General features: G+C 74.6%; 5 protein-coding genes across 5 annotated transcripts in view; all 5 read right to left on the bottom strand.

Moving 5' to 3' along the window:
- Nucleotides 1-160: 160 nt before the first annotated feature.
- On the bottom strand, nucleotides 161-2,162 carry GABARAP (GABA type A receptor-associated protein). The gene is made up of 4 exons (XM_064437663.1): nucleotides 1,776-2,162; nucleotides 1,156-1,234; nucleotides 950-1,068; nucleotides 161-290 (listed from the first exon to the last, which is right to left on the bottom strand). Exons 1-4 carry the CDS (start codon nucleotides 1,863-1,865, stop codon nucleotides 225-227), a joined length of 354 nt encoding a protein of 117 aa, XP_064293733.1. The 5' UTR covers nucleotides 1,866-2,162; the 3' UTR covers nucleotides 161-224.
- A 925-nt stretch (nucleotides 2,163-3,087) lies between these two features.
- On the bottom strand, nucleotides 3,088-7,114 carry CTDNEP1 (CTD nuclear envelope phosphatase 1). The gene is made up of 8 exons (XM_064437658.1): nucleotides 6,655-7,114; nucleotides 6,113-6,179; nucleotides 5,772-5,890; nucleotides 5,247-5,318; nucleotides 5,021-5,137; nucleotides 4,206-4,317; nucleotides 4,031-4,115; nucleotides 3,088-3,462 (listed from the first exon to the last, which is right to left on the bottom strand). Exons 1-8 carry the CDS (start codon nucleotides 6,754-6,756, stop codon nucleotides 3,402-3,404), a joined length of 735 nt encoding a protein of 244 aa, XP_064293728.1. The 5' UTR covers nucleotides 6,757-7,114; the 3' UTR covers nucleotides 3,088-3,401.
- On the bottom strand, nucleotides 7,110-11,014 carry ELP5 (elongator acetyltransferase complex subunit 5). Its single transcript, XM_064437613.1, has 8 exons — nucleotides 10,943-11,014; nucleotides 10,300-10,360; nucleotides 10,145-10,225; nucleotides 8,894-9,111; nucleotides 8,165-8,343; nucleotides 7,835-8,066; nucleotides 7,545-7,742; nucleotides 7,110-7,282 (listed from the first exon to the last, which is right to left on the bottom strand). The coding sequence occupies exons 1-8, from the start codon at nucleotides 10,992-10,994 to the stop codon at nucleotides 7,110-7,112; spliced, it is 1,194 nt and encodes a 397-aa protein (XP_064293683.1). The 5' UTR covers nucleotides 10,995-11,014.
- A 182-nt stretch (nucleotides 11,015-11,196) lies between these two features.
- On the bottom strand, nucleotides 11,197-15,913 carry CLDN7 (claudin 7). Its single transcript, XM_064437659.1, has 4 exons — nucleotides 15,098-15,913; nucleotides 12,673-12,837; nucleotides 12,364-12,448; nucleotides 11,197-11,658 (listed from the first exon to the last, which is right to left on the bottom strand). The coding sequence occupies exons 1-4, from the start codon at nucleotides 15,318-15,320 to the stop codon at nucleotides 11,490-11,492; spliced, it is 642 nt and encodes a 213-aa protein (XP_064293729.1). The 5' UTR covers nucleotides 15,321-15,913; the 3' UTR covers nucleotides 11,197-11,489.
- Nucleotides 15,914-16,504: 591 nt separating this feature from the next.
- ZMYND15 (zinc finger MYND-type containing 15) overlaps nucleotides 16,505-18,953 on the bottom strand; it is a 5,700-nt gene continuing 3,251 nt past the window's right edge. Inside the window, 6 exon segments of the mRNA XM_064437614.1 lie at nucleotides 16,505-16,670; nucleotides 17,151-17,311; nucleotides 18,001-18,059; nucleotides 18,391-18,495; nucleotides 18,658-18,696; nucleotides 18,699-18,759. Of these exon segments, the coding sequence (XP_064293684.1) occupies nucleotides 16,520-16,670; nucleotides 17,151-17,311; nucleotides 18,001-18,059; nucleotides 18,391-18,495; nucleotides 18,658-18,696; nucleotides 18,699-18,759 (576 nt within the window). The 3' untranslated portion in view covers nucleotides 16,505-16,519.

The raw sequence follows: 18,953 nt of genomic DNA on the forward strand, positions 1-18,953 counted from the left end.
GGCACGCTGGGACTTGTAGTCCCAGCCCCCTCCCCCCGCCGCCGCCGCTCCCCCTCCCCCACCCACCCCCCGCTCCCCCACCCCCACCCCCCGCTCCCCCACCCCACCCCCCCGCTCCCCCACCCCACCCCCCCCGCACAAAGGAGTCCCGAGGCCGCTCGGCGGCTCCGTCGCGTTTATTGAGGCCGAGGCCGAGGGGCCGGGGGGGGGCGTGGGGGGGGGGCTCAGGCCCCATAGACGCTCTCGTCGCTGTAGGCGATGTACAGGAAGAAATCCTCCTCGTGGTGCTCCTGGGGGGGGTCGGGGGGGGGCTGGGTCACCCCCAGCCCCACGGGGCCCCCCAGGGACCTCACCCGAGTCAGGGGGCGCCCCAACTCCCCCCCATCCCCCCTCCCACCCCACTCCCCCTCCTGCACCCCGCCCCCCAACCCCCTCCCCGTACCCCTCCCCAAGCCCCCCCTCCCCCTCCAAACCACCCAGGTCCCCCCCATCCCCTCCGACCTGCTGAGCCTCCAGCCACCCCCCACCCCCCACAACCCCCTGAACCCCCCCACCCCCCCCTCACCCCACTCCCCCTCCTGCACCCCAGGTTTCCCCACAGCCCCCCCGAGCTGCCGGACCCCCAAACACCCCACTGAACCCCCTCCACCCCAGCCCCTCCTTAACAGGGCCCCAACCCCCCCCACACCCCCGTCCCACCCCCGTCCCACCCCACTCCTCCTTCCCACACACCAGGTTCACCCCCAGCCCCCCTCGCCCCCCCAAACCCCCTAACACCTCCCCAGCCCCCTAAACGCCGCCCTAATGCCCCCCTAACACCTCTCCAGCCCCCCCAAACACCCCGCCACCCCCCAAAACACCCCCTTACACCTCCCCAGCCCCCCCCCCAAACACCCCCCAACACTTCCCCAGTCCCCCCACGCCCCCCCCACGCCCCCCAGCCCCCCACCTGGTAGAGCTGGCCCATGGTGGCGCTGGTGGGGGGGATGACGTTGTTGACGAAGAAGAAAAGCGCGTCCTCGGCCCGCAGGTGGATCCGCTTCCGGATCAGGAAGTAAAACTGGCCCACTATGGGGGAGGGGGGGGCGGTGACGGGGGGCCAAAGGACCCCCCACAACACCCCACATCCCCCCTAATCCCCCCCCCCGCCCCCACCTGTCAGGTCCGAGGGCACCAGGTACTTCTTCTTGTCCAGGTCCCCGATTCGGGCCTTCGGCGCCTTCTCCACGATGACCTGGGGGGGCGAAGGGGGGGCGATGGGTGCGGGGACCCCACCGAAGAAGGGGGGGGTGGCCCCCCCCCCACCGGGTCAGCCTTGGCGGGGGGAGCGATGGGGAAGGGGGATGCGGTGGTCGGGGCAGGGGGGGGCTGTGGGATGAGCTCGGGGAGGGATCCCGGGATGTTGACACTTGGGGAGGGTCCCCAAGGGGGGTCCCGAGCGTCCGGTCCCCTGGCAAGGAAAGGGGAGGGGGTGTCACTGGGGGGTGTCACGGTGGGGGGGACACCGGACGCCTGGGTGCCTCGGAGCAGGGGGGTCCGGGGGGTCCGCAGTGACTCCGGGGGGACCCGAGGGGACCCAGGAGGTTTCGGGGGGCTCCCGGGGGGTCTCGGGGAGCCCCAGGGGTTCCCCAAGCGACCCCGGGAGGTTCCCAGGGTGTCCCGGGGGATCCCCAGGCGATCCCGGGGGGGCGTTCCCAGGCAGTTCCGGGGGTCCCTCGGGGGGTCCCGGAGGGCTGTGGCGAAGGGCCCCCACCCCGCCGGTCCCCGCCACTCACCGGGACACGGTCCGGGTACTTTTTACGGATCTTCTCGCCCTCGCAGCGGCGCTTCTCGAACGGGTGCTCCTCCTTGTATAGGAACTTCATGGCCGGGCCGGGACCGGGACCGGGACCGGGACCGGGCCGGGACCGGAGGGTGCGTGCGCGGCGCACGGATACGGCCCCGCCCCCGCCGCCGCCGCCGCGCCAACAGCGCGCGCCACGCAAACGGCGTAGCGGCCGCCGCCCCGCGCCTACGGGTAAAGGGCTGCCGGCGCCTGCGCAACCGGCGTAAGGCCCCGCGGGGGTGGCGTAGCGCCCGCGCAATCGGCGTAAGGGCCCGCGCGGATGGCGCAGCGCCTGCGCAATCGGCGTAAGGCGTCCGGTTGGCCTCCGCTTCGTTACGGAAACGGCGTACGCCGTCGCACCCGCCCCCCCCCCCCCCCGCCCCGTTAACAGCAGCCGCGAGATGGGGCGGGTGGGGCGGGGGAGGGGCGCAGCCCCGGTAACGGCGGGGGGATGCGGAAGGAAGCGGGCGGTGGCGGCGCGGAGGGATCCGCGGCGGTGCTGCGGCCTGTCATGTGACTGACGTCACCGCGCGGAAGGGGGACGGGGGTGAGTCACGTGGCGGGCGGGGCCGCGAGGTAAACAGTGGCCCCACGTGACCACCGAGGCACGGAGGGGGCGGGGCCGGCGCCGGGACTGAACCACCGCGAGGAATGGGGGGGGGGGGGGGGCGCGGAGGGAACCATGGGGGGGGGGGGGGCGCAGGGGGATCCGGGGCACACGCACAGACACCCCCAACCAAGCATGCACAGATTGGGGGGGGTGGGGGGGACAGTGCAGGGGGGAGGGGGACCAGGGTGCCCGTGGGAGGGGCAAGGGAGGCCCCCCACGCGGGGGGAAGCACCCAGACACCCCCAAACCCGCAGAGAGGGGGGCGCAGGGGGCTCCGTGGGGGCAGCGGACACCCCCCCCACGCGGGGGGAAGCACCCAGACACCCCCAAACCCGCAGAGAGGGGGGCGCAGGGGGCTCCGTGGGGGCAGCGGACACCCCCCCCACGCGGGGGGAAGCACCCAGACACCCCCAAACCCGCAGAGAGGGGGGCGCAGGGGGCTCCGTGGGGGCAGCGGACACCCCCCCCACGCGGGGGGAAGCACCCAGACACCCCCAAACCCGCAGAGAGGGGGGCGCAGGGGGCTCCGTGGGGGCAGCGGACACCCCCCCCACGCAGGGGGAAGCACACAGACACCCCCAAACCCGCAGATGGTGGCAGGGGGGCACGGCTGGGGGACCCCAAAGCACAGAGAGGGCGGAGACGCCGCAGGTGGGACCCAGGTCTTTTAAAAACAAGAGGGCGGGGCCAGCAGCACCCGTCTGTCCGTGTCCGTCTGTCCGTCTGGTGGAGGGGGGCGGCCCCCACGTGCCCCCCGCCCATGGCGCCAGAGCTCCGCATCCCCCCGGGGCAGAGTCCATCCCTCTCGGGGGGGGCAGGGGGTCCCCACGGGCTGGCACAGTCCCTCGTGGGGGGCCGGGGGCCGCCCCACGGCGCTGGCTCTGTCCCTCGCGGGGGGGCCCGGGGGTCCCCGTCCCGGCGGCGGGGTGACGGTGACAGGGTGACGGTGACAGGGCGGGGCTGCCGTCACCACAGCCGGTGCTGGTGCAGGTTGCGGCTCAGGACGGAGCGGACGTCGGCTGTGAACCTGGGGGAGGGGGGGGGCATGGGGTGAGACCCCAAATCGGCTCCCTCTGCACCCCCCGTGACCCAGCGAGGACCCCAGTGTCGGGGTGCTGAGCGCCCTGCAGCCTCCTGCCCCCCCCCAGGCCTCGCTGTGCACCCCCAGACTCTCCTGTGCCCCCCCAGACCCCACAGTGCCTGCAGGCCACCCCCCACGCCTCACTGTGCCCCCCAGGACAGCCCTGTACCCCCCAAGACATCCCCGACCTCACTGTGCCCCCCTGAAATCCCCCAGAACCCACCGTACCCTCACCCAGACACCCTCCAGGACAACCCTGTGCCCCCCCAGATGCTCCTGTGCCCCCCAGGACACCTCCCAGGTCCCCCCCAGACCCCACTGTGCCCCTAAAGACATACCTCATGGCCCAATGTGCCCCCCCAGAAATACCCCAGACCTCACTGTGCCCCCCAGGACCCCCCTATGCCCCTCCAGACACCAATGGGCCCCCCCAGAACTACCCTGTACATCCCCACACGCTCCAGTGGCCCCCAGGACACCTCCCAGGCCCCCCCTGTGCCCCCCCAGGGCTCACCTCAAGGCATCCAGCATGGGCAGCAGATTGAGCAGGGCCGTGTCGCTGGGGTCGCTGAACCAGGACTTGATGGGGATGGCGTTATCTGGGGGCAGAGAGGGGTGGTGAGGGGCGGGGGGCCTTGGCGGGGTCCCGGGGGGCTCCGGGGGGGGTCCCGGGGTGGGGGGGGCCGTACCGGGATGGCTGCGGTAGGCGCCGGGGGAGTTGTCGAGGATGACGATGCTGGAGAGGTCGCTGTGCACCACCGACAGGTCCTTGATGTAGCTGCCCAGCTCCAGCGTGCAGTGCTGGGGGTGGGGGCGGGTCAGGCCCCGCCCTCGCTTGGCCCCGCCCACCAGGCAGCTCAGGCTCCGCCCACACAGTGGCCACAACCAGGGGTCAGCACTGACCCAGCTGCTCCGCCCCTTTTGGGGCCCCACCCACTGCACTGGCTCCACCCCCAGGCTGCCCCACCCCACCACTCAGGCTCCACCCCACCCGAGCCCCACCCCTGCCACTCAGGCTCCACCCCACGCAAGCCCCACCCCACCACTCAGGCTCCACCCCACGCAAGCCCCACCCCACCACTCAGGCTCCACCCCACCCGAGCCCCACTCCCGCCACTCAGGCTCCGCCCCACCCGAGCCCCACCCCCGCCACTCAGGCTCCGCCCCACCCGAGCCCCACCCCCACCACTCAGGCTCTGCCCCATCTGAGCCACACCCCACCACTCAGGCTCCGCCCACCCAAGCCCCACCCCCACCACTCAGGCTCTGCCCCATCTGAGCCACACCCCACCACTCAGGCTCCGCCCCACCCAAGCCCCACCCCCGCCACTCAGGCTCCACCCCACCTGAGCCCCACCCCCGCCACTCAGGCTCCACCCCATCTGAGCCACACCCTGCTGCTCAGGCTCCGCCCCACCCAAGCCCCACCCCACCCCTCAGGCTCCGCCCCCAGGCTACCACACCCCAGCCCCACCCGGCCAGGCCCCGCCCCGGCCCCGCCCACCTGCCGGTAGTAGCGGCGGTTGAGGATGCTGCGGTTGTTGTCCAGCTTGTCGGCCACGGCGCAGCCGTAGATCTCCATGCTGGCCGTGAACACCACCAGCTCGTACCATTGGCTCACCTGCGGGCGGGGCGGGGGGCGCCGGGGTCGGGCGGGGCCCAGGGGGGCGCGGGGGCGGGGTTTGGGGGTCCCCGGGGCGGGGGGGAGCGGCTTTGGGGGTGGCACTCACCACCTCCAGGAAGAAATCCACGTGGGGCCGCTTGTGCACGAAGAACCGCACGGGGTGTTTGTCGATGACGACCTGGGGGGGGGAGGGTCAGCGGGACCCCGGGACCCCCGCCCCGGCCTCCAGAAGCCTCAGCTGCCCCCCAGACTCAGCTCCCACAGAACCCCCCCACCTCGGGCTCCAGGAGCCTCAGCTGCACCCCATCGCGCAGGACCCCCAAACTCTCTCCCCAGCACCCCCTGTGTCAAGCTGTGCGACCCTCAGCTGCCCCCCAGGACCCGGGACCCCCAAACCCTGCCCCAGCACCCCCAGGCTCTGTCCCCGGGACCCCCAAACCCTGCCCCCGGGACCCCCAAACCCTGCCCCCGGGACCCCTAGGCTCTGCCCCCAGGACCCCCAAACCCTGCCCCAGCACCCCCATGCTCTGCCCCCCATATCCCCAAAGTCTTTGCCTGGGGCCCACCAGGTTGTGTTCCCGAGACCCCCAAACTCCGCCCAGGGGCCCCCCACCCCACCCGGCCCCCCGACCTTGAGGATGAAGTCCGGGGGGGTCCCGGGGCGCACGGTGGGCCGCAGGACACCATCATGGTGGGAGTGGATGAGGGTCTCGTCCAGATCCAGGACAAGGATCTTCCTCTTCACCAGGTCTGGGGGCGATAAAGGGGTGTCAGGGGGTCCCCTCAAACCCCCCGACCCGAGGGTGGCCCCACCACCCCCTCCGAGCCCCAACATATCATGTCTGTCTCCCTCCTCCTCCTCAGAGCCCCCCAGTTTATGGGTGACCCCCAGCACTTCGGGGGCTCCCCCTACCCCCCCAGCCCCCTCTCCCCACAGTTTGGGGGCTCCCCCCGGGGGCCCCCCAGACTTACTGAGGCGGTTCCGGGACACGGGGGAGAGGGGCAGCACGTCGTATCGCACCGTCTGGTACTGGATCACCTGGGGCAGGGGACGGGGGGGACGGGGGGACGGTCACGGGGGGGCCCCGAAGCGGGGGGACAGCCCCCGGCCCCCCCCCGGCGCCCAGAACAGCCCGGCCCGGCCCCCCCGCGCCGTGCCCTGGCACCGTCCCCGCTGCCGTCAGCGCCGGGCACCGAGCCCCGGGGGGCGGGGGGGTCCGTGTGTCCGTCCCACACCCCCGCGGCTAAATTAAACCCTCACCTGCTGCTCCTCGTCACCCCCCGCCGCCCGGGTCCCCCCAAACCCCCACCGACCCCGGGGGAGGGCCCCGGGCCCCCGGTTTGGGGGCACGGAGGGAGCCCCGGGAAAGAGGCACGGAAGAAGCCCCCCCGCCGACCCCGCAGGACCCCCGGGGGACCCCCCCAACGCGACTCTTTCCCCCCCCAGCCCCAGCAACGCCGGTGCCCGCCCGCCGCCGGTACTCACGGTGCGGCCCCCCGCTCCCGGTACTCACGGTGCGGACCTGCCGGCGCAGCATGTAGAGGAGGAAGCTCCAGAGTTTGGCGGCGAAGGCCACGAAGGCGCGGAGCCCCAGCAGGCACTGGGTCCGCATCATCCCGGTACCGGCCCCAGCACCGGCCCCGCCGCCGCCCCCCGCCCGGCCCAGCTCCGCCAGCTTCCCGCCCCCCGCGCCGGCGGACCCAGCCCCGGGCCGGGCCCGGGACCCCCGGCCCCGCTGCGGCCGCCGGCCCGGGGGGAGGCGGCGCGGGGGAGGCGGCCCCGGGAGTACCGGCGGTCCCGGGAGTCCCGGCGGTCCCGGAGGCGCGGCGGAGGCGGTGCCGGGGGAGGGCCCCCGGCGGTGCCCGGCCGCGGCGGGTCGGTCGAGCTCGGCCGTTACCGGCGGGCGCCCCCGGCCGCCGCCATCGCGCTCCCGCCCGGCCCCTCCCGCCGCTCTCGGCGCCGACGGGGTCACTTCCGGCACAACCACTTCCGGGGCGCGGGAGCGGCGCCAGGCCGTCGGGGGGCGGCTGGCGCGCCTGCGCGGGGGGCGGGGCCTGCACGCTGGAGGGGCGTGGTTGTAGCTGAGGGCGTGGACTGCATGGTTGAGGGGGCGGGGTCTGTGTAGCTGAGGGAGGCGGGGTCTGCAAGGATGAGGGGGCGTGGCGAGCAGGGGAAACCCACGAAGGGGCGTGACCACCAGATGGTGCTATGCAAACGAGCGGGGCGTGGCCTCACCGAGGGGCGTGGCCTCCTCATCCCAGTGCCCGCCCCGGGTCCCCCGTTCCCCCCTCCCTGTAACCGGGGGGATCGCCGCCCCCAGCCCCGCCCCCCCCGGGGTGCGGGGCCCCCCCGAGCTGGGGGATCCCCCGTCCCCCCCCACGGGACCCCACCCAGTGACCACACGGAGGTTGGGGGGAGACGCAGCAGCTTTATTGTTTGCGTAGGTCCTGCGGGAACCCCCGGTGTTTGTGTAGGTCCTACGATACCCTGGGGAGGGGGGGTCACACGTCCAGGTCGTCGTCGGGGTCCTCGGGGTCCTCGTCCTCAGGGGGCTCCGGGGCGCAGACAGTGGCCCCCGGCGTCTGGAGGAGGGTCGACCTCCTGGTGGGGTGGGGAGAGAGTGTTACTGGGGTCACTGGTCCCGACTGGGAGCCAGGACTGGGGGGGGGTTGGGGGTATCTCCCCCGCCTCACCTGGGGGGGCTGAGCTGGTACGGGGGGGGGCACGGCCGCCCGCGCCGCCCGCTCGGCCGCCGACAGCCACAAGCGGAAGGTGAGGGGGTGGGGGGGGGGCGCAGCCCCCCGAACCCGCGGGGGACCCCAACATCTGGGCCGCAGGGGGGCTGCTGCCCCCCGGCCCCCCCTCCCTCGGCGCGGGGGGGGGCACCCCCAGGGAGCCGTCGGGCAGGAGGGTGAAGCTCTCGTCCTGGGGGGGGGGGCGGGAGGTTTGGGGAGGGCCAGGGGCGCCCCGATTCGGGGCACCGTGACCCCCGCCGGGTGCCCCCGCCCCCCCCGCACACCCACCTTCTGCCTGGGCCCCCCCCGGCGGGGGCGGCTGAGCACGCTGGCGAGTCGGGGGGCGCCCGGGGCGGGGGGGGGCCCCCCCAGGGTGAGCCGGGTGCTGGCCAGGGCCCCCAGTGCCCGCAGCAGCCCGGGGGGGTGCAGGTCCCCGTGCAGCAGCGCCACCAGGCGGGGGATGGGGCCTGGGGGGGGGGTGCGGGCGTCTGGGGTGGGCACCCCGACCCGCGGGCCCCCCCGCACCCCGACACCATGGGGACCCCAGCATCCATGCTCCCCCCTTCAACCCAAGCTCAAATTGGGGGGGGGGGGGGGGTGTCCCCCTGCCCCAACCCCATGGGGATCCCGGTGTTTGGGGCCGCCCCCCCCAACCCCCAGTTGGGGCCCTCCCTGCACCCCAGTCCCCAACTGGGAGACCCTGCACCCCAACGCCATCGGGACCCCAGTGTTTGGGCCCCCCCTGCACCCCAATCCCCAACTGGGCCTCCCCTGCACCCTAAATCCCAATCGGGGCCCCCCCCGCGCCCCAATCCCCAATGGGGGGCCCCCCCATCTCAAACCCCTGGGGCCCCAATGTCTGGCTCCCCCATACCCCAATCTCGGGGTGCCCCCCCGTACCCCAACCCCCCGATGTACACCTTTTGCTCCAATTGGGGGGTCCCCCCCACCCGACAGCACACTCCCCCCAGTGTCATGCCCCCCCCCCCCGCCGCCAGGGCCCCCCGATGTCCTGACCGGAGTTGGGGGGCCCCCCCAGCAGAGCCCCCAGGGCCTGGCAGAGGCGGGGGGGGGGCAGGCGCAGCAGCAGCCAGCTGAGCGAGTCCAGCACCACCGTCAGGGGCCCCCCCGCGGGGAGCCCCCCCGCCAGCAGCCCCCCAAAATCGCCCGCCCGCAGGTCGGGGGCCGGCCCGCTCCAGCCCAGGGGGTCCGTGAAGCCATCGCGGTACAGGAGCCTGGGGAGGGGGCGTCAGGGCGGGCCTGGGGGGCCCGGGGGGGTACAGGGGGCCGTGGGGGTGCTGTGGGAGTCCACAGGTGTCCGGAGGTGGGGATGGGGGGACGACGGGGGGCTGTGGGGGTCCCTGAGGTGCCCATGGGGGGTCTGGGGGAATCCATGGGGAGCTGAGGGAGGGGTTGGGGGTCCATGGGGGGCTGTGGGGAGCCATGGAGGGGTAAGGGGGCCTGGGGGGGCTCCTTGGGGTGCCCATGGGGGGCTGTGGGGAGTCAGGGGGACTGTTGGGGTCCTTGGGGTGCCCATGGGGGGCTGTGGGGAGCCAGGGGGTCTGTGGGGTACCCATGGGGGGCTGTGGGGAGCTATGGAGGGGTAAGGGGGCCTGGGGGGGCTCCTTGGGGTGCCCATGGGGGGCTGTGGGGAGTCAGGGGGACTGTTGGGGTCCTTGGGGTGCCCATGGGGGGCTGTGGGGAGCCAGGGGGTCTGTGGGGTACCCATGGGGGGCTGTGGGGAGCCATGGAGGGGTAAGGGGGCCTGGGGGGGCTCCTTGGGGTGCCCATGGGGGGCTGTGGGGAGTCAGGGGGACTGTTGGGGTCCTTGGGGTGCCCATGGGGGGGCTGTGGGGAGCCAGGGGGTCTGTGGGGTACCCATGGGGGGCTGTGGGGAGCCATGGAGGGGTAAGGGGACCTGGGGGGGGTGCTTGGGGTGCCCATGGGGGGGCTGTGGGGAGTCAGGGGGACTGTTGGGGTCCTTGGGGTGCCCATGGGGGGGCTGTGGGGAGCCAGGGGGTCCTTGGGGTACCCATGGGGGGCTGTGGGGAGTCAGGGGGACTGTTGGGGTCCTTGGGGTACCCATGGGGGGGGGGCTGTGGGGAGCCAAGGGGTCTGTGGGGTGCCCATGGGGGGCTGTGGGGTACCCATGGGGGGCTGTGGGGAGTCAGGGGGGCTGTTGGGGTCCTTGGGGTGCCCATGGGGGGGCTGTGGGGAGCCAGGGGGTCTGTGGGGTGCCCATGGGGGGCTGGGGGGGGTCGCACTCACCGCTCCTTCACGGCGGAGCTCAGCCCGGCCTCAAACTGCTCCCGGGGGACGTCGAAGAGGACGACGAGGACGCGCTCGGCCCTGGGGGGGTGGGGGGTGAGTGGGGGGGCCGGGCCCACAGCCCCCCTCTCTCAGGCCCCCCCCCAGCCCCCCACCTCTGCACGGCGGCCGTGACGAAGGCCCGGAGGAGGCTGCGGCCCTCGCAGGCGGCGCTGTCTGATGGGGGGAGGCACGGGTGAGCCCCACGGTGACCCACACCCGGCCCCACGGCACCCCACAGCACCCCAGAAACAGCCCCACTGCACCCCACAGCCCCCCCCGCACCACACAGCCCGCCACAACCAGCCCCCCACAACCCACAGCCCCCCCCCAAGGACACCCCAGAGCCCCCAAACCAGCCCCAGTACTGCCCATAGCACCCCCCGCACCCCGAAACCAGCCCCCCAGCACCCCACAGACCCCCGAAACCAGCCCCCCGGGCAACCTGCTGCATCCCCCACGCAGCCCCCCATCAGCCCCCAGCCCCCCAAAACCAGCCTCAGGGCACCGCAGAACCACCCCCAGCAACCCCACGGCACCCCAGCACCCCACAGACCCCCGAAACCAGCCCCACTGCACCCTACAGCCCCCCCCAAGACCCCCAAAACTAGCCCCACTGCACCCCCCAGACCCCCCAGCACCCCATAGACCGCCAAAACAAGCCCCACTGCATCCCACAGCCCCCCCCAAACCAGCCGCACTGCACCCACAGCCCAGCCCCCCTCGCCCCCAGCCCCACACCCCCCCCTCGCCCCCCACCCTGGACGAGGACCAGCCCCTCCGCGCCTCCCGCCACCAGCGCCTCCAGCATCGCCTTCCCGGCGCCTCCCGATGACGCCACCGTACGGCGACGGGCGCCGCCATGTCCGGGAGGGCTCCTCCCGATGACGCCACCGTACGGCCATGGGCGCCGCCATCTTGGGACGGAGTTGTGTGGGGGCGTTTGGGGGGGCTCCCTTTGGGGGGGCTCCCTTTGGGGGGGGGCCCAAGAACCCAACGTGGCCACAAAAGAGTCAAAACACACAAAAACCCGTTTATTTCGTACAAAACCACGCACGAGAAGTCGGTGGAGACCCCCAGCACCCCCCCCCCCGGTGGGGGAGGGGGGGTACCCCCAAACTTGGGGGGAGGCCCCCAACTCCAGCCTGGGGGGGGGGGTGTCTCCCTGCCCCCTAAGTGGGGTGGGGGGGGGGCACCGCACAGTGGTTGGGGTCCCCACGGGGGAGGGGGGGACAGGCCCCCCCCAAGCTTCGGGGAGGAGCCCAGAGTGGGGGTGGGGGCTTGGGGGGGTCCCCGCGGGGGCCCCTCAGACGTACTCGCGGTTGCCGGGGGGCTGGGGGCCGGCGGCCTTGCCGCGGGGGTAGGGCTGGCCGTGCCCCCCATGCCCCGGGCAGGAGCAGGTCAGCAGGGCCCCCCCCAGCAGCCCCAGGGCAGCCCCCGCCCAGCCCAGGAAGATGGCGGCGCCGAACTCATACCTGGGGGGCAAAGGGGGGGGTCAGGGACCCCCAAACCCTCCCCACGGCCCCCCCACGGCCCCTCCCGGCCCCACGGCCCCCCCCAGACCTGCCCCGCACCCACCACCACCCCCAAACCCGCCCCATGGCGCCTCGGGCCCCCAGACCCCCCAGACCCCCCACAGACCCACAGACCCCCAAACACACCCCCTGGCCCCCCAGACCTGCCCTGCACCCACCACCACCCCCAAACCCGCCCCATGGCCCCCCAGACCTGCCCCGCACCCACCACCACCCCCAAACCCGCCCCATGGCGCCTCGGGCCCCCAGACCCCCCAGATCCCCCACAGACCCACAGACCCCCAAACACACCCCCTGGCCCCCCAGACCTGCCCTGCACCCACCACCACCCCCAAACCCGCCCCATGGCCCCCCAGACCTGCCCCGCACCCACCACCACCCCCAAACCCGCCTCATGGCCCCTCAGACCCCTGGCCCCCCAAACCCAGCCCCACAGCTCCTCCAGACCCCTCCCAGCCCCCCAGCTCCCCAAACCCAGCTGCACAGCCCCTCCAGCCCCCCCACAGCCCCCCAGACCCCCAAACCCAGCCCCACAGCTCCCCAGACCCCCCACAGCCCCGCAGACCTCCAAACCCAGCCCCCCAGCCCCCCCAGCCCCCCCACAGCCCCCTAGCCCCCCAAACCCAGCCCCCCAGCCCCCCTCACTTGGCGTTGACGGGGACCGTGGGGTCGTAGAAGTTGGTGACGATGCGGTGGCCGTACCAGGAGCAGGCGACCAGCCCGGCCAGCGCTGGGGGGGGACGACACCCCGTCAGACCCCACAAGACCCCCCACCCCGAAATGGGGCAGCAGGGGGGGGGGGGGGTCCCCGATAGCGGGTAGAGACCCCTGAAACAGGGTTGTGGGGTCCCCACCACGGGACAGAGCCCACCCCCACCCCCAAATGTGGGGTCCCTGATGGGGACGGACGGACCCCAGAGGGGCGGTGGGGGGGGTCTCGGGGGTCCCACTCACCGGAGAGGATGAAGAGGGCGCCGCCGGCCGCCGCGATGCCGGCCTTGCGGCGGGGGTCGTCCTCCCCGCAGCGGGTGCACTTCATCCCCATCACCGCCACCCCCGTGGCCACGAGGCCCAGCACCCCCGAGACCACCATCAGCGCCCGCGCCGCCTGCGTGTACCCTGGGGGGCCGGGGGGCACGCCGAGGTCACGGGGGGCCTGCGGGGGTCAGGGCACCCCTCGCCCCACCAGCGCCTGCCCCCCGTCCTGCCCTCCTTAAACCCAGGGGGGACCCCGGCGTCTTGGGGGGACCCCAGTGTCCAGGTGGGGGGGGGGGTTTCGAGGCATTTGGGGGGGACCCCGGCATCCAGAGGGGTGGGGGGGACCCAGGCGTGCGGGGGGAGGACCCCAGTGTCCAGGGAGGTGGGGGGGACCCTGGGTTCTGGGCAGGGATGGGGGGTGACCCCGGTGTCTGAGGGGGACCCCGGCATCCAGGTGGGTGGGGGGGACCCAGATGTCTGGGGAGACCCCAGTGTCTGGGCAGGGAGGGGGGGGGTCCCGGTGCCGGGGGGTCCTGGTGCCGGGCAGGGAGGGGGGGGTCCCGGTGCCGGGGGGTCCTGGTGCCGGGCAGGGAGGGGGTCCCGGTGCCGGGGGGGTCCCGGTGCCGGGCAGGGAGGGGGTCCCGGTGCCGAGCAGGGACGGGGGTCCCAGTGCTGGGCAGGGAGGGGGTCCCGGTGCCGGGGGGTCCCGGCGCCGGGCAGGGAGGGGGTCCCGGTGCCGGGGGGTCCCGGTGCCGGGCAGGGAGGGGGTCCCGGTGCCGGGGGGTCCCGGTGCCGAGCAGGGAGGGGGTCCCGGTGCCGGGGGGGTCCCGGTGCCGGGCAGGGAGGGGGTCCCGGTGCCGGGGGGTCCCGGTGCCGAGCAGGGAGGGGGTCCCGGTGCCGGGGGGTCCCGGTGCCGGGCAGGGAGGGGGTCCCGGTGCCGGGGGGTCCCGGTGCCGAGCAGGGAGGGGGTCCCGGTGCCGGGGGGGTCCCGGTGCCGGGCAGGGAGGGGGTCCCGGTGCCTGGGGGTCCCAGTGCCGGGCAGGGAGGGGGGGGGTCCCGGTGCCGGGGGGTCCCGGTGCCGGGCAGGGAGGGGTTACGGGTTTATGGCCCCCGACTGTCACCGGGTTTGGACTTTGGCCCCGCCGCCCGCGGGAGGGGACCCGCGCCCCACCCCGACACCCCGCGCCTGGGTCCCTGCCAGCGCGGCGGGGGACGCCGGGGGGTCCCGGGGGGTGGAGCAGGGGGGACCCCCGGACGCCTGGCGCCCCCCCCCTCCCCCGCGCCCCCCCCCGGGTCCCCCCGGGGTGGGCTATGGGTCCCGTGGGGTGACCCGCACGCCCGGGCTCCCCGGCCCCCCCCCCGGGGTGGGGCAGGGTGGGGACTTTGTTCCCATCCCCACGGGGGGGGGGGACACCCCGCCGCGCCCCAACGGCTGCTCCCGCCCGTGACTCAGGGCCCCCCCCCGGGGTGGGAGTTTCAGCGAAACCGAAGGCAGTGCCCGGACGCCGGGGTCCCCCCCGGGGGGGGGCTGGGGGGGGTCCCGGAAGCCTGGGAACCCCATGGGGGGGGGGACACGCAGATTTCAGCACCCCCTACCCCCCCCCCCCCCCGCCCCAGATACCTGGGTCACCTCTCGGGGGTCCCAAGGCTGGGAGAACCCCGGCGCCCAGGTGACCCCGCTGACCCCTGAGGGGGGGGCGGTGGGAGTTGGGGGGTCTGCCGGGTCTGGGGCCGGTGGGGGGGGGGGGACGTGGGACAGACACATCCCCCCCCAGCAGCTCCCGGACGCCTGGGCTCCCCCCATTCCCGACCTCCTCCCCCTCCCGTCCCTCAGACCCCCCCAAACCACTGCACCCCCCAGGACCCCCCCAGCACACCCCAGCGCTCCCCGTGACCCCCCCAGCGCCCCCCGTGACCCCCCCAGACCCCCGGGCAGGGCCAGCAGGAGGTTGACGCTCCTGCAGCGGGGGGTGCCACATTGCTCCAGCGCCCCCCGGTGCCCCCTGGTGCCCCCCAGCGCCCCCCGACCCCCATCTCCCAGTGCCCCCTGACCCCCAGTGCCCCCTGACCCCCATCTCCCAGTGCCCCCCGGCTCCCCCAGTGTCCTCCCAACCCCCATCTCCCAGCGCCCCCCGGCCCTCCCAGCACCCCCCGACCGCCAGTGCCCCCCCGACCCCCATCTCCCAGCGCCCCCCGGCCCCCCCGACCCCCATGACCCCCAGTGCCCCCCATGACCCCCCTGACCCCGCAGCCCCCCGCAGCACACGGGGCAGGGATGGAGTTGAAGCCCTTGCTCCGGGGGCAGCCCACTCCCGCCAGCGGCCCCCCGGCCCCTCCTTGTGCCCCCCTCCCCGGGGCCCCCAGCCCCCCCCCGGCCCCCCCGGCCCCCCCGGCCCCTCACCGGGCAGGGCGAGGATGGAGTCGAAGGTCTTGCACTGGAGCTGCCCGGTGCTCTGGCTGGCGCAGGCCATCCACAGCCCCTGGTAGGTGGCCACGGCGGTGATGATGGAGTCGCCGGCGAAGGACGACACCTGCCACTGGGGCAGCACCGTGGCCGCCAGCAGCGCCCCCCACCCCGCCAGCGCCAGCCCCAGCCCCAGCCCCTGCAGCCCCCCGTGCGCCATCGGCACCCGCCGCGCCGCGCCGCGAGGGGCCGGGGACCGGGGGCGCCCCGCGGACGGGCTACGGCCGCCCCACAGACGCCCGGCGGGCGCCCAGACGCCCTATAGGCGACCCACAGACACCCTACGGGCGCCCCGCAGATAAGCTATAGGTGCCCAGGCACCCTGTAGGCACCCCACAGACACCCTATAGGCACCCTACAGATAAGCTATAGGTGCCCAGACACCCTAGAGGCACCCAGCCACCCCACAGGCACCCCACAGAAACCCTATAGGCACCCCGCAGACACCCTACAGGCACCCCACAGACACCCTATAGGCGCCCCACAGGTAAGCTCTAGGTGCCCAGACACCCTACAGGCGCCCTACAGATAACCTATAGGTGCCCCACAGACACCCTATAGGCACCCAGACACTACAGATGCCCTGCAGGCACCCTACAAGGCAGCCCGAGGGAGAGCCTATAGCTGGAGAGCGCAGAGAGGCCCCACGGCCGCCCCACGGCCGCCCTATAGGGCCCGGACAAGCAGCAGAGGCCCCGGAGCGACCCTATAGGCACAGCGGACCAGGGCACAGAGAGAGCGGCAGGCGGCAGCGAGACCTGGCAAGCGGCGGAGCCCCTACAGACCCCCACAGACCCCCACAGAGCCCCCACAGACCCCCACAGAGCCCCACAGAGCCCCACAGAGCCCCCGCAGCCCCTGCAGGCGCCGTGCGGAGACCCCCGGGCGGCTGGGCGGGGGGCAGGTGCGCACACCTGTATATGGGGGCCGGCCCCCGGGGCGGGGCGGGTGACGCGGGCGGGGGGGGGCGGTGACGTCATCAGGGCGGGTGACGTCAGCGGGGCGGGGGCGGCGACAGGGACAAGGGGACGATGGGGGAGGGGGTGGGGGCGGGGTTGGGCGCGGGGTGAGCGAGGGTCAGGGGCGTCACCCGGCCCCGCCCGTCCGTCTGTCCGTGTCTGTCCGTCCGTCCCCACCGGGGCCGCACCCCCCCCCCCCCCCCGCAGCCCCCCCGGCAGGCGGGAGGCAGGAGCCCCTGCAGGGGGGGGGGGGGGGGGGGAGCGGGGGGGAGGGGCGCAAGCGGGGGGGGGAGGGGCTCACGAGGCCTCACGTGTGGCTCAGACACACCTTTATTGCCCCCCCCCCGCCCCCCCCGCCCGTTAATCGCTCCCGTTAACGACCCCCCCCCCGGGTCCCCGCTCAGCGGCGGCGGGGGGGGCGGGGGGGGCGGCGGCGCTCGCGGGGGGCGCCGGCAGGGGGGGGGCGGGGGGCGGCGGGCGCCACCGGGGGGGGGTGGGGCCCCCCTGCCCCGCCCTTGTAGAGCAGCTGGAAGATGAAGGCGTTGGCGTACCTGGGGTCAAAGGGCAGAGGTCAGCGGGGGTCGGGGGATGGGGGTGGGGCAGAGGTCAGGGCCAGCGGGAGGGGTCAATGAGGGGTCAATGAGGGGTCAATGGGGGTCAGGGTCGGGGTCAGGGTCGGGGTCAGGGTCAAGGGTCAGCTCTGCCAGGGTGAAGGTCAGGTCAAAGCCTGACTCCGGGTTCAGAGGTCAGGGGTCATGTCAGGGTCAAGGGTCACGGTGGGGTCAGAGGTTGGCCGTGGGGTCAGGGGTCAGGGTCAAGGGTCAGAGGTCAGCTCAGGGGTTCGGGAGCGGGCCGTGGGGGTCAGGGTGGGGTCGGGCCGGGGTTGGGGGTCCGGGGTCGGGGGTTGGGGGTCAGGGGTCAAGGGTCCGGGGTCAGGGGTCAGGGGTCAGGGGTCCGGGGTCTGGGGTCCGGGGTCAGGGGTCAGGGGTCGGGGGTCGGGGTCAGGGGTCGGGGGTCGGGCGCGGGCTCACCAGGGCAGGGCGTTGTCGAGGCCGCGCCGGCGGAGGGGGCAGCGGAAGGGGTTGAGGAGGGGGGGTCCGGCGCCGCCCCCCGTGGCCGCCGCCACGGCCGCCCCCGCCGCCGCGCAGCCGAACTCCCCCCCCTCGGCGAAGTAGGCGGGGACGCGCTGCGCCTGGGGGAGGGGCCACACCCCACGTCGGCCCCGCCCCGGCCCCGCCCCGGCCTCTGGGCGGGTTGGGGGTGCCGGGGGGCGTCGGGGGGGTCCCGGGGGGGGGGTGTGGGGGGGTCCCAGGGGATTATCGGGGGTGTCCCGGGGGTATGAGGGGTCCTGGGGGATATCGGGGGGCTCCTGGGGGGTGGTGAGAGGTCCCGGGGGGGGGGGGTGTCCCCTGGGGGTATGAGGGGTCCTGGAGGATGTCGGGGGGCTCCCGGGGGTGTCCCGGGGGGGGTGAGGGGACCCAGGAGGTGTCGGGGTCCTCTCAGGGGTGTGAGGTGTCCCAGGGAGGGTTGGGGGGCTCCTGGGGGGTTATTGGGGGTGTTCCCAGGGGTATGAGGGGTCCCCTGGGGTATGAGGGCTCCCCGGGGGCTAATGGGGGTCCCGTGGGAGTGTGAGGGGTCCTGGGGGTATTATGTGGGGGCCGTGGGAGTAGGAGGGGGTAGGGGGGTCCCCAGGAGGTTATTGAGGTCCCCAGGGGTCACTGGACTCCCCAGGGTGGGCCCAGAGGTTACTGGGGTCCTGGGGGGCATTAGGGGGGGGTCCCAGGGCCATGAGGGGGGTCTCCAGCAGTGTGAGGGCAGTCCCGGGGAGTTATGGGGGTGCTGGGGTGCCCCCAGGGGGTTCTGGGGGTCCTGAGGCCTGACCTGCAGGCGGGGGAGGGCGCTGAGCCACGACTCCTTCAGGGCGAAGCCGGGGTTGAACCCTGGGGGGGGGCACAGAGACCCCCAGTGACCCCCAGTGGACCCCCAACTGCCCCCAAAGCCCCAACTGCCCCCCAAAGCCCCTCAACGGCCCCCCAGAACCCCAACCGCCCCCCAAAGCCCCCAACTGCCCCCCAAAGCCCACAACTGCCCCCCAAACCCCAACCGCCCCCCAAACCCCCCAACTGCCCCCCTAAATCCCCCAACTGCCCCACCAAACCCCCCAACTGCCCCCCCAAACCCCCCAACTGCCCCCAAATCCTCAACTGCCCCCAAACACCCCGGCCCCCCATCTCCCCTCGCCCCCCCATCCCCCCCAAGCACCCCACTCACCGATGACGAGGTCAGGGCGGGGGCCGGGCCGGGTGCTGAACCCCACCTGCACCCCCCGGGGCCCCCCTGTTTTTGGGGGTTTCCTGGGAGCAGCTCCTGCACCTCCTGGGCGGGGCGGGGGGGCATCAGGGACTCGGGGGGCGTGTCACAGCCCCCCTGGGCCCCTCGGCTGCCCCCAAGAGCCCCCAAACTGCCCCCAGAGCCCCCAGCTGCCCTCCCCAACTGCCCCAGGCCCCTCTGACCCCCCCCCGCCCCCCCGGGCCCCACCGTGCGGTGCAGCAGGAAGCGCCGCCCGTCCAGGGTGGGGGGCACGGAGCCCCCCAGGAACAGCAGCTCCAGGGAGACGTGGGGCAGCAGCACCGACAGCTCCTGGGGGGGTGAGTGGGGGGTGAGCCCCCCAAACCCCCAAGCCCCCCAAACCTCCCTCTGAGCCCCCCAAACCGCCGAGCCCCCCCAAACCCCTCTGAGACCCCCCAAACCCCCTGAGCCCCCCGAAAGCCTCTGAGCCCCCAAACCCCCGAGCCCCCCCAAACCCATCTGAGACCCCCCAAATCGCCTGAGCC

This window comes from Phalacrocorax carbo, chromosome 34 (assembly GCF_963921805.1).
Source record: "Phalacrocorax carbo chromosome 34, bPhaCar2.1, whole genome shotgun sequence".
Lineage (NCBI taxonomy): Eukaryota > Metazoa > Chordata > Aves > Suliformes > Phalacrocoracidae > Phalacrocorax > Phalacrocorax carbo.

Bases quoted from the DNA above. Each gene is read 5' to 3' on its own strand.
- GABARAP (XM_064437663.1), bottom strand. From the start codon at position 1,865: ATGAAGTTCCTATACAAGGAGGAGCACCCGTTCGAGAAGCGCCGCTGC. The intron at 1,069-1,155 runs GTGGGGGCGGGG...CCTCCCCCATAG, and splicing joins GGTGCCCTCGGACCTGACAG to TGGGCCAGTTTTACTTCCTG. The intron at 291-949 runs GTGGGGGGCTGG...GACCCCCCCCAG, and splicing joins CCATGGGCCAGCTCTACCAG to GAGCACCACGAGGAGGATTT.
- CTDNEP1 (XM_064437658.1), bottom strand. From the start codon at position 6,756: ATGATGCGGACCCAGTGCCTGCTGGGGCTCCGCGCCTTCGTGGCCTTC. The intron at 6,180-6,654 runs GTGAGTACCGGG...CCCCTGCCCCAG, and splicing joins TGCGCCGGCAGGTCCGCACC to GTGATCCAGTACCAGACGGT. The intron at 5,891-6,112 runs GTAAGTCTGGGG...TATCGCCCCCAG, and splicing joins CGTGTCCCGGAACCGCCTCA to ACCTGGTGAAGAGGAAGATC.
- ELP5 (XM_064437613.1), bottom strand. From the start codon at position 10,994: ATGCTGGAGGCGCTGGTGGCGGGAGGCGCGGAGGGGCTGGTCCTCGTC. The intron at 9,112-10,144 runs GTGAGTGCGACC...CCCCCTCCCCAG, and splicing joins AGCTCCGCCGTGAAGGAGCG to GCTCCTGTACCGCGATGGCT. The intron at 7,283-7,544 runs GTGTGGTCACTG...TCATCCTTGCAG, and splicing joins TGCGTCTCCCCCCAACCTCC to ACCCCGCCTCCCTCAGCTAC.
- CLDN7 (XM_064437659.1), bottom strand. From the start codon at position 15,320: ATGGCGCACGGGGGGCTGCAGGGGCTGGGGCTGGGGCTGGCGCTGGCG. The intron at 12,838-15,097 runs GTGAGGGGCCGG...CCGGCCCCCCAG, and splicing joins CTCCATCCTCGCCCTGCCCG to GGTACACGCAGGCGGCGCGG. The intron at 11,659-12,363 runs GTGAGGGGGGCT...TTTGCCCCCCAG, and splicing joins ACGGTCCCCGTCAACGCCAA to GTATGAGTTCGGCGCCGCCA.